General features: G+C 38.7%; 5 protein-coding genes across 5 annotated transcripts; 2 read left to right on the top strand and 3 right to left on the bottom strand. All coding sequences in view use genetic code 12, as the record gives it.

The window, feature by feature from the left end:
- Positions 1-1,341: 1,341 nt before the first annotated feature.
- RPT5 (proteasome regulatory particle base subunit) lies at positions 1,342-2,631 on the bottom strand (the record flags this gene model as incomplete). The annotated part of the gene is made up of 1 exon (XM_049322625.1): positions 1,342-2,631. The coding sequence occupies one exon, from the start codon at positions 2,629-2,631 to the stop codon at positions 1,342-1,344; it is 1,290 nt and encodes a 429-aa protein (XP_049181224.1).
- A 1,400-nt stretch (positions 2,632-4,031) lies between these two features.
- On the top strand, positions 4,032-4,994 carry NOP1 (rRNA methyltransferase; the record flags this gene model as incomplete). Its single annotated transcript, XM_049322626.1, has 1 exon — positions 4,032-4,994. The coding sequence occupies one exon, from the start codon at positions 4,032-4,034 to the stop codon at positions 4,992-4,994; it is 963 nt and encodes a 320-aa protein (XP_049181225.1).
- Positions 4,995-5,102: 108 nt separating this feature from the next.
- Positions 5,103-6,488, bottom strand: KGF56_001499 (Imp2'p; the record flags this gene model as incomplete). The annotated part of the gene is made up of 1 exon (XM_049322627.1): positions 5,103-6,488. One exon carries the CDS (start codon positions 6,486-6,488, stop codon positions 5,103-5,105), a length of 1,386 nt encoding a protein of 461 aa, XP_049181226.1.
- Positions 6,489-6,648: 160 nt separating this feature from the next.
- Positions 6,649-8,442, bottom strand: KGF56_001500 (uncharacterized protein; the record flags this gene model as incomplete). The annotated part of the gene is made up of 1 exon (XM_049322630.1): positions 6,649-8,442. One exon carries the CDS (start codon positions 8,440-8,442, stop codon positions 6,649-6,651), a length of 1,794 nt encoding a protein of 597 aa, XP_049181227.1.
- Positions 8,443-10,144: 1,702 nt separating this feature from the next.
- GUT2 (glycerol-3-phosphate dehydrogenase) lies at positions 10,145-12,100 on the top strand (the record flags this gene model as incomplete). Its single annotated transcript, XM_049322631.1, has 1 exon — positions 10,145-12,100. One exon carries the CDS (start codon positions 10,145-10,147, stop codon positions 12,098-12,100), a length of 1,956 nt encoding a protein of 651 aa, XP_049181228.1.
- Between the last annotated feature and the right edge of the window lie 347 nt (positions 12,101-12,447).

Consider the following 12,447-nt stretch of genomic DNA (forward strand, 5'->3'; position numbering starts at 1 on the left):
CTTTCTTTTTTTTCTGTTCGATTCTCACAAAACCCCTTTTTACATTTTTTTACTCTTTTTTCTCTTCGCTACTACATACCTCACACTCTTCTTCATTCCCGCACTAATCACTCCCTTCATCGCTTGCACAATCGAACTCTTCAAATTCTCCCTCCCAATCGTCCTCCTCATCTCTCTCCCCAATTCCTTATCCATCGCTATCTCCTTGATAGACGACTCAGGAAACCTTCTATACAACCGCTTCCGAAACTCTAATGGCAAACTCATCACCAACTGTATTCGCGAACTCGCCTTCAAATTATCAATATACGTCCCTTCCCCCTTTACCAAATACTTCCGCTCTAAAAAATACTCTATTATCGGCTTATACTTCTCTCGAAACTGCTCCATCTGCTTACTCACTATATTCTTCACCTTATTCAAATCCTCCCCTCCTATATACATCCGAAAATCCCCATAATACGATAACTCGCTAATCTGCTCATACAACTCCCTCTCGCTAAACTCCCTCTTCTCCTTCATCATAAGCACCGCTACACTCATCGCACTCTTCATATTATACTGGTTCAAATACTCAACTCTCTGGTCTTCTTCCTTCACATACTCTACTGGCTTATGCATCCTCCCCGCAAAATACATACTCCTCCATTCACTCATCTCCTCCATAGCTCGTCTCTTACTAATCACTCCGTACTTGACTAACTGCTTATCAATTACTACGTACGGGTTGAAATACATCCCCTTCCCTTGTAGGAAATTCACTACCCATTCACTCTTTATCGTGTAATGGGCCCCATTCCGCTTCATATTCTCCTTATGAAACTCCCTCGTATCCTCAACAACAATCATAAAGTCCTTTTGCTTTTCTCCTTTGCTATCCCCTCCTTGCGCAATCACCCCTGATCCATACCCAATACCAACGTCTATCTCTCCTCCAATCTTCTTCATTATCCCTTCATACTCACTCCCTTTTTGACTCACTACAAATCCTTTCGGCACAACTACCTTATCCAACCCTCGGGCTCCCTCATTGATAATGGCTCGGTACTGCTCATCACTGTATCGTAATGTTCCATACCTACGTATCAACCTTAGCATCGGTACTGAACATAAATTGAAAATTGAAAATAAAAATAAAAAAATAAAAAAAAAAATTAAAAACACCTCGCTTGTATAACGATCCCAATAAAGATATACCTGAGAAAAGGTCCCCTCATCCGCACTCTACATCTACTACAGATATTGCTAATCACAGTGCTAACCGCAGTGCTTCTCCCCAGTTCTATTACTTTTTTGTCCATTTTTTTCAATTCCTCTACAAATTGCTAAATCTCTCCTACTTTATGCGTAAAAATTGACACTCTTTGACTTTCTTGCTTGCACCTCTCCAATAGCCTCTACAAAATCTTCATGCTTAATTATACTCTTCCCATTCCTCAAAGCAATCATACCAGCCTCTACAGTAACGGCTTTCAATTGTGCTCCGTTAAACTCATCAGTAGACCTGGCCAATTCTCTCCAATTTATCGAGTTGTTGTCACAATGCAACTTTCTGGCATGAATCTTCAACACAGACTCCCTGGCCTCTTCAGATGGTAAGGGAAACTCGATTTTCCTATCCAATCTACCGGATCTCAATAATGCCGGATCCAATGTATCAACCCTATTTGTAGCTGCCAACACCTTTACCCTATCGTCCGATCCAAACCCATCCAATTGATTCAACAACTCCAACATGGTTCTCTGCACTTCCCTATCACCACTTTTATCCGAATCAAACCTCTTGGTACCAATGGCATCCAATTCGTCTATAAAAATAATCGTTGGCGCCTTCTCCTTGGCCAATGCAAACGCATCCCGCACTAATTTGGCTCCGTCTCCAATAAACATCTGCACCAATTGAGGTGCGGCTAGCTTTAAGAAGGTGGCCCCCGATTGTGCGGCACATGCTCTTGCTAAAAGTGTCTTACCTGTACCTGGAGGCCCATACATTAACGCACCTTTTGGTGGCTTGATCCCTAATTTTTTAAACTTTTCCGCTTGCTTCATGGGCAACACCACAGCTTCAATCAACTCCTCAATTTGATTATCCAATCCTCCTATATTGGAATACGTCTCCGTGAGCTTTTCATCTAACTCCATGGCTTTCACCCTCGAATCATACTCAGAAGGTAACGTATCTAATATCAAATAAGAGTCTTTGTTAACCCCAATCAAATCATTGGGCTTTAACTTCTCAGAATCAACCAATCCAATCATTGGTAAAAATATCGTTTGCCGAGTCGATGTTTTTATCACTGCTGATTTCCCTGACCTCGCTGCGTCAATATCAACATTTGCTCCTTGCTCACTAGCTTCTTTTTCCACGTCCAAGTTTAATAATTCAACAACATTTCCAACTAAATATGGCAATTGCTTATTGTTATTAATCTTATCCTGGTTATCTTTGATCCTCTCCAACATCATAGTTTTCTCATGTGTTAGCCTTTGTGATTCCAGTCTCATAACTTTAATGTCATTGTCTAAAAGCTTCGTGCGATTGATGATATCAGACGTGGATGATTGTAGAATCTCCAAATCAATACTATCCTCGCCTTCTTGATTAATCTCTAGTTCTTCTAACGTAACCATTGTTGAAAAGTAGGAGGTGCTGAATAAAATTCCTACTGTTGCCGCCACTAAAAAAATTAATCCTGTGTGGGAAAAATAAAAAAGAAAAAGAACCAACGGCTTTCATCTCCCAATCTTCATTTTTGTTATTCCACACGACTCGAATGTTTTCCCCAATTATATCCCCATTACAACAAAAATGTGCATAACCCACAAAGGTCATCTGGATGTATCAGACAACGAGTTTAACAATCTCAAAGAGAAAGTTATAAATGGTAAGTTGGAGTTGTTGATATGTATCTGCTTATCAAAATACTAACGTGACTTCTTAAGCAAAATCTTTGGCATATTGTCCATACTCAAAATTTAGGTATGTTCGGCCCACTCATCCTCTATCTTATTTCCCCAAAAATATACTGACTTTTTCAAGAGTATCTTGTACGGTGTTAACAGAAACCGGTGAATATATATCTGGAGCTAATGTTGAAAACGCTTCATATAGCGCAGGAATATGTGCCGAGCGTGTTGCAATAACCAAGGCTGTGGTATGTAAAACTTGTGTGAACAATGTCATCTAGTGTGATTTTATTAACCATCGAATAGAGTGAAGGACATCAAAAATTCAAGGCAATTGCAATATCTGCAGATACTGAAAAACCAATAGTTCCTTGTGGTATATGTCGACAATTTATCCGGGAATTCTGCAAGAACGTTGTTATATTTCTCTTTAATAAGGATGGCGCCTTTGTCAAGGTTTATCTTGAAGATATATTGCCCCTTAGCTTTGGCCCGGAGTTTTTAGTATAAAATAAGAGTGGTTAAATATGGACCTTTATTTATATGAATGATTGATTGTGTATCCTGATTGGGACTTTTTGTAGCCATCACGTGACCATTTGAGCCTCACGATGGGCATCGCTTGGAATTCAAAAATATTGCACTCAACCTCCCACAATAAAGTCGATGGTTCTTTAAAGACTTTGAAATGATTAGTTGTCACTTTGGGCATCATGGACCGTCAAGCTTAGGGCGGTAGATTATCTGTGTGTTGTAAAATTTGGAAAAATGTTGGTAAATTGATATATTTATGATCATCACTACATGAAAAAGAATCCCCCCCTCCATGACGAAGCCTGCTCACCAACTCGACTACATCTTATACCAACATAAAAGCCTCTAATACTACTCCTTACTCTTCATACTCTCTAAACCCTTGAACTTTCCTTCCTATTCATCTCGCAACTATCAAAAATATGCATCCATACACCAATATAAAATTCTTACATCCACTTCTTAACTTTCTTCCCCCCCCCCCATCGATTAAAGAAAATTTTCTCATCCCACTCAAATTCTTTTTCCAACAAAGTAACAGCTTCAAACAAGCTTTCATCTTGATACTAAATACAATACACTCATAACAAATGGCATTTGGAGCTCCGAGAGGCAGAGGCGGCTCACGCGGTGGTAGCATGGGTGGAAGAGGAGGTGGTAGAGGAGGAGGTAGAGGAGGACGTGGTGGTAGCATGGGTGGAAGAGGTGGTGCCAGAGGTGGTGCTAGAGGTGGTGGTGCCAGAGGTGGTGGTGCCAGAGGAGGCAGAGGTGGTGCCAGAGGAGGAAGAGGAGGAGCTAGAGGTGGCGCAAGAGGAGGTGCTAAAGTTGTCATTGAACCACACAGACATCCAGGTGTTTTCATTGCCAGAGGTAAAGAAGATTTGTTAGTCACAAAGAATATAGCACCAGGTGAATCAGTATACGGAGAAAAGAGAATAACCGTGGAAGAGCCAAGCAAAGAAGAAGGACAGCCAGCAACAAAGGTAGAGTACCGTGTGTGGAACCCTTTTAGATCCAAATTAGCTGCTGGTATTATGGGAGGTATCGATGAACTTGGAATCGCTCCGAAATCAAAAGTCTTATACTTGGGTGCCGCTTCAGGTACATCTGTATCACACGTTGCCGATGTTGTGGGGCCAGAAGGTTTGGTTTATGCTGTTGAATTTTCACATAGACCAGGAAGAGAGTTGATTGGTATGGCAAAAAAGAGACCTAATGTTATTCCAATTATCGATGACGCTAGACACCCACAAAAATACAGAATGTTGGTTGGAATGGTTGATTGTGTATTTGCCGATGTTGCTCAGCCAGATCAAGCACGTATTATTGCATTGAACTCGCACTTGTTTTTGAAAGATGGCGGCGTTGTTGTCATTTCGATCAAGGCCAACTGTATTGATTCTACTGTTGATGCCGAAACTGTTTTTGCTAGAGAAGTGCAGAAATTGAGGGAAGAAAGAATAAAGCCATTGGAACAATTGACATTGGAGCCTTATGAAAGAGATCATTGTATTGTTGTTGGGCGTTATATGAGAAGTGGAATCAAAAAGTAAATAAAAAAAAAAAAAGTCATGGAATAAAATGTAATATTGGTTAGAACTTTCGTTTTTTTTTTTTTTTTGTATTTGTATTTTTTTTGTATTCTTTTTATGTTCTTTTTCTTAATCGATCCTGGCCTCAGATAATGTCAACGGTTTGATGTTGTTTGAGAACAACGAGGATCCACTCTTGAATCTATTAATCTTCTTCAATTTCTCACGTACCACCATCACTGGCACTACAGATTTTGTAACGAGATAATTAGATAGAGATCCAAGTAACACACCCTTGATGGCACTCTGTCCCTTGGAGCCTACTACAACCAATGTAGGTTGTAAGTTATCAATGAACTCCAAAATTAAGTGCCTTGGAATTGGGTGGTGTGCGATCTCAATCACCACGTGGATCTGTAACTTTGTCAATTTTAGTAAATTGAGCACCTGTTGCTTTGCTTTGTTCAATAAACTAAGCCTTTGTTGCTCTCTTGCATTTTCATTCTGCGCATTCCCCTTAATGTGATGGTTCTTGTCGTTATCCTCAATCACACAAATTATAAATAATACAGATCCATCAACAAGAACTGTCCCTAATGCCCATTCCAAAGCGAATATCGATTCCGGTGAAAAATCCATGCAAGTAAGAAACATTTTTGGCTTGAGCTTGGGGTCTACCAAGTTGAAAAAATTACCCCTCGTAATGGTTTGTATCACCCTTGAATGCGCTCTATTTGAATCCACCTCTCCCTCTTTTATAGTTTCATTCAACCGTGAAGCAAACTCGCTATCCAATTTATCTTCAACTGCAGAAGTATAGGGTACCATAAAGTCCTCATCGCCCTCTCTAGTTGGAGATGCCGTGTTCGGTGGTGATGTGATGCCATTTTCTTGGTCAATAATCTTCCTCCTATAAGCTTGGTAGTTTTCCAACTTTTGTCGTCTTGAAAAGGTATCCTGATCGGCCTTCTTCAAGTTCAATGTATCCAGTCCAGTTAGTTTATGCTTATCGGTAGCCAACTTATCCAACACATCTTGGTCAATCTTTGTGCCTGCATTTCTTGCTGCTGCTAAAGCTCTTTCATTAGCTGTCAACTCTTCCAATCTCCTCACCGTTGAATTGTCATCCAAATTGGAATGTTCCAATATCGAGCTAACCTCGTCTATCTTTTCATCCTGACAAGCATAGTTGGGTAAAATATTTCCTGTATCATCATATTGGAACTTCTCGTTCGAATCATCATTGTCACTGATGTGTTCTTCTTCACTCACTTCATTCTCCCAAGAATAATCCTCTTCTTTGCTATCTGGTTTCTTGATCCTTTCCAGTGGGTCGTGATTAATTATAGACCATTTTAAATCTTTATTGAAATCTTCTGTTGATATAGACGGCGAGCGCAAACTTCCCCCTCCCCCTCCGTTTGCTGTGCCCGGAGATAGCGACCTACCACGAGAAATTGATTTTTGTATCATTGCTAATCTTTCTGCTTCTAATCTCGATTGACGGCTCGCCATTGTGTGTAATGAAAAGAACCCCCTGTCAAATATATACCTCTTTGTTATCACGAATTTACTTTTCTAGAGTTTTTGATCATTTTTGTATAACCTTCTTTTTCTGACTATAAAACACTACCCTATATATATATATGTGTATCCTTTTTTTTTTTTTTTTTTTTTACTTATATTCTACCAAAAAATTTGCTCCTTTAAAGAAATCTGACGCTTCTCCAATAGTCAAACCAGCATCTTTTTCAATCAACTTCCTTGGATAAGGTTGTAGGATCTCAAAATTGAAATCACATTGCATATAGTAATCATGAACATTGGCAAATCTCTCTTTCATCTCTTTGGGAATATTATCCTCTTTTTTCTCCTCCTCCTCCTCCTCCTCCTCCTCCTCCTCTGGCAACGTATCCCCTACTTTCAACTCCTCTACAAACATTTTTAGTTCAATAAAAATGTAAAAGTCTAAAGTGGTTATTGATTTCTTGAACAGTTCAACTAGACGTCTTCCATCGGGTAACTTAATAGCCACCCGTAATTTGTTCTCTTCTTCTTCGTTACCCACTTTCTGTAAAAACCCTGACTTGAACAAGTCAAGTAGTAACCAACGTCTAATACTCTTCAAATTCTCGGCCTCTTGCTGAGCTTTCAACTCGTTTTCCCGTTGCCGTTTCTTTAATTGGTCTTGAACCAATGATTGCAGGTAGGCGTCATCCTGCTGTTGTCTAATCATCCTGCTCAAATCCATTTCCTGTTTATCAAATCTCGCAGAAACCAATTGTGGATTGAATTTGTCACACAACTTGCTCAAATGTTTTGTCATTTTGGAAACCGTTGTATTTAACTCCTCCTCTTCTTTGATAAATTGTTTCGATATATTCAACTTGTAAACTATAGACATTGATGGCATTATATCGTGACTCGGCGATACCTGCGCTATCAACATCACATAGGGGAGTTTCCGAACTTTATAAGTTTTGGCAATTTCAAACGCTTCCGGAGAATGAACAGGATTACCAATGAATAGTTTGGTCTCCTTGTAAACACCGTGGTCCTTATTGAAAAGTCTGTTAAAAGCGCCATCACCTAACAAACACTGTACAAACTGTTCACACTCTTGTGAATCATTCACCAACATCACCAACAACCAGTCATACTCCGCTTGACACACCGAGTGTACTTCATTGAATCCTGATTCGTGCAATGCATATTTCTCCCACTCATTGTTATTCCTTATGTAGCTGTAGTCTGGATCAAAGTTTTCATAATTAAACTGGGCACTCGATCTAAAAATGCTGTTGCTGTTGTTGTTGTTGATATCGTATCCACCAAATCCAAAGAAAAACTTTATAGATGTAATGAGCATCAGAAGCACGTTTTTGGGTATTAGCAATAAGATGAAACACAAAGTGCTCAATATACTCGAGTTTCGAACTTCCCTTATTTCCTTCCCCTTCCCCTTTTCCTTCTCCTTTTCCTTCTCCTTCTCCGCCAACATGCTTTTCTCTCTGTCACGTATAAAAGAGCTATGAATCCCCACATCCAATTGCCAGCGTGTGGATATCTGTGGTGCCTTGGGCAATCGTGGTATAAGCGAAGTCATCATCATTTGATTTTGCAAATTAACCATCTCGCGCGTAGAAGATCTCGAAACAGATCTATGTGTCAATTGTTCGATGGAGTCATTTTCAACCTCCCTGTAATCTACCGCCGTGCTTGTGGCATGAGATGATAATGATGGTGGTGATGGTGGTGACGATGATGATGATGCCGCCGAGGACGATGCTGCTTCAACACTGCTGAAGCCAGTGTCGAAATATGTTGAAACTGCATTATTCAAGTTATAATCATGTATAGTCAATAAACGACGCACTTTATCCTTTGCCTCATCATCCGAATTGGCAATCCCAGTTACATTCACAAACTGGTCAAAAATATCCTGATCCTGATGATCCAAGTCCGTCATTTGGAGAGAGAGAGAGAGAGGGGGGTGGGGGAGAGACACGGATTTGATTATATGCTCGTTGGTGACAATAAAGATTTAACGTTCTCTTTCAATACCTGGTCGTGTCAATACAACAGAAAATGATCATCATCTTGGTTAGGCGAAAAAATAGAAAAAGAACAACTATCGCTAAGATGGTGATGATGACAAATTGAACAATGTTAGAGAGATGAAAAGAGGTTGAGAGATAAGATCAGAGATAGATGGGAAGATGAAATAATAAAAAAGATAATTGGACATGAAAGGTAGCATTGTTTTGGTGCTAAATAAAAATACCCCGTGTAAACCCATTAAAGGTGCATAATGCATAGCATGATATAGCCTGTCTTTTGTTTCCTTCTTGCTTACCACCTTTGCCGCCTACAAACCTACCACCTACCATCTACCACCTTGCCACCTGCCATTTAGCATGTGTAACTTGTTAAGTCAATACAACTCTTTGCATCACTATGAGAAGAAAAAAAAAAAAATAAGAAAAACGTGCCCTTCTGATTCCTCGGTCAAATTAGATAAGTTACTTGGTTTTTTTTTTTTCATACTCTTTACAAATCCAGTGTTAGAAGCCATCTTTTCCGCGTGCGTGTGTATAATCCCCCTGTCTGATAATTTCCTTTGGTCCGCTTTAGTAAAACTAGTTTTACAGGGTCTAGTTCTACCGGTTGTTCGCGTTCTCTTACATAATGTGGTAAAGATTTACACATTTACCTTTTAAACGGTTTTTTTTTTTTTTTTTTTTTTTTTGCCATGTCTCATATGTTCAATTTTCAACCTTCCATGCGTAGCATTGTATTCTTGCCCAGGATCAGAGAGCAAAAAAAAAATCCTCGGGTTTTATAAAGTCTTTTTAAACCTATTACGTTTATTAGGGGATATTGAGTCGGTGTAGTCAGTGCTGCTCCACCATCTTGCTTCGCTCGATAGAGTCGCTAAGCCTTAAAGACAATCAGTTCTTGTTTGCGCATTAGTCAATTAAAAGAAACATCATACTTATAATCTTCATCTGGCAAAGCTTGCTTTTTTTTTTTTTTCTTTCATTATTATTATCACGACGGGGTGTGAGTGAGTGAGTGTTATGGTAACACCCCAATAATTGCACGGACTTCAGTGATGAAACAGTGAGAATGAATACACTACCTCAAAGAAACTAAATCTGTTTGTGGTATAAAAAAAAAATGCTTACATACTTACAAGACAATTTCCAAATCACTGAGATTTAGTTTACTAGTAGATTTTGAATATTATTATTTTTTTTTTTCTTTCTTTTCTTTGCAATATTGAATATGACATTTTTTTTCTTTTTTCTTTTTTATTGACATCCTTCTTTTTAGTGTCATATAAAATTGTGAGATGTCCCACCGCATTAAAGAGCGATTTACTTTTTTTACTCATCTTTACAGCTTTACCTTTAAATTACAACCTGTTATACATATTCCATCAAACTAGTGAGGGGCAACATTAAAAGATAGAGAGACAAAGAGAAAGAAGAGCAATTGTTCAACAAAGTATTTGGTTAATCTTTTTTATTTAACACATTTATTTATTTATTTTTTTTTTTCTTTTCTTTTTTTTTTTCTTTCTTTTCAAGTTTTTCAAGTTTTTCAAACTATTGATTTTATTTGTTTTTTCTTCTTAATACGTTTGGGACCAAGAACAAAAAAAAAAAATGTCAAGATTGCTTAGATCTACTTTGGCCAAATCATGTTTGGCTGCAGGTGCAGTTGTTGGTGGTACGATCATATATCTAGATTTCATAAAACCTAAAAGAAAATCATTAATTGTTGATTCTTACAAGCCATTGAGAAAAGATTATCCATCGCCGCCAACTAGAAAAGAGTTGGTCGATCAGCTAGGTGGAACCAAGAAATTTGACGTATTAATTATCGGAGGTGGTGCGGTTGGTACGGGATGTGCAGTTGATGCGGCTACACGCGGGTTGAATGTTTGTCTTTTGGAAAAGACTGATTTTGCTTCAGGTACTTCTTCAAAGTCCACTAAAATGGCACACGGTGGTGTTCGTTATTTGGAAAAAGCCATTTTCCAGTTAAGTAAAGCTCAGTTGGACTTGGTTATAGAGGCCCTCAATGAAAGAGGCAATATGTTGAGAACTGCTCCCCATCTATGTACCGTTTTACCCATTATGATTCCAGTTTACAACTATTGGCAAGTTCCATATTTTTTCGCTGGTTGTAAAATGTACGATTGGTTTGCTGGTAGACAAAATTTGAGAAGTTCTACAATCTTGAGCAGAGAGCAAGCCGAGGCTTTGGCACCTATGATGGATATCACCAACTTGAAGGCTGCGTGTGTTTATCATGATGGTTCCTTTAACGATGCTAGAATGAATTCAACTTTGGCTATAACTGCAATTGAAAATGGGGCTACAGTGCTCAATTATTTTAATGTTGACCAATTGTTGAAAAATGATAAAGGCGAATTGTATGGTGTTAGGGCTACGGATTTGGAAACCAAGAAAACTTATGAAATTAAAGCTACATCGGTTATTAATGCTACAGGACCTTTTGCTGATAAGATTTTGGAAATGGACGAGGACCCACAGGGATTACCACCAAAGCAAGAACAAAAGCCAAAAATGGTTGTCCCTTCTAGTGGTGTGCATATAGTTTTACCTGAGTACTATTGTCCCACAACAATGGGTCTTTTGGATCCAGCTACCGCCGACGGAAGAGTCATGTTCTTTTTGCCATGGCAAGGAAAAGTTTTGGCTGGTACAACCGATACTCCAGAAAAGTTTGTTCCTGAAAATCCAATCCCTACAGAGGAGGATATTCAGGATATTATTAGGGAAATGCAAAAATACTTGGTTTTCCCAATTGACAGAAACGATGTTTTATCAGCATGGTCTGGTATTAGACCATTAGTAAGAGATCCTTCGACGGTTGCAAAAGACGGAGATTCTGGATCTGGCTCCACTGAAGGGTTAGTTAGATCCCATTTATTAGTGCAATCTCCATCTGGATTGGTGACAATATCGGGAGGAAAATGGACCACATATAGAGAAATGGCACAAGAAACAATTGATTATGTTGTTAAAAATTTTGATTTCAATGGTAAGAACATCAAGCCTTGTCAAACCAATGAGTTGGTTCTCATTGGTGGTGACGATTATTCAAAAAACTATTCCGCTAGATTAATCCACGAGTATAAAATCCCATTGAAATTAGCCAAGCATTTATCCCATAACTATGGCTCTAGATCAGCGATGATTTTGGAGTTGTACTCCTCCAGCGATTACAATAAACTTCCAGTAACTTTAGCTGCATCGCAAGAGTTTATTCCCAAACACTTGGAAGTTTCACCAGAGAACCAACTAAGCTACCAATCCTTTGATGAACCATTCACTGTAGCTGAGTTACTTTACTCACTCAAATACGAGTATACAAGAACACCTATTGATTTCTTAGCAAGACGAACAAGATTAGCGTTTTTAAACGCAAGAGAAGCAATGAGTGCTATCGATGGCGTGGTTGAAATAATGAGTAATGAGTTGAACTGGGATAAGGAAACTAAGGAGAAAATGAGAAGAGACGCCGTCAAGTACATTGGAAACATGGGTATCTCGCCAAAGAAGTTTGACGTTGAGCAATTTACTATTAAATAGGGTTTAAGAATATATATATATATAATGTTTTGTATTATTTATTCAAATAGAGAAGGTATATAGAAGAACTGAATGGTTTTTATATCAAAAATGCACGCGTAACCTGGAAAATTGGCAAGGCACGAGGGGAAAAAATAGTTTTATTTTGTTAAACCTTTGATCAACTATTTTTCCTCCTTTATTAGTGTGTGTGTGTAGATTGTTAGGACAATGCAAAATGCAGAGAATCCCTATCAAGCTCAAGATACCAATAAACTAAAACCAAGATCAGTCACTCGGCTAGCACTGTCCATTACTGCGGGCTTAACTACATCGAGCTTAACCACTGCATTGCCGTTTCTCGTAGC

Source organism: Candida oxycetoniae (assembly GCF_023343755.2).
Source record: "Candida oxycetoniae strain CBS 10844 chromosome Unknown scaffold1, whole genome shotgun sequence".
NCBI classification, from domain to species: domain Eukaryota; kingdom Fungi; phylum Ascomycota; class Pichiomycetes; order Serinales; family Debaryomycetaceae; genus Lodderomyces; species Lodderomyces oxycetoniae.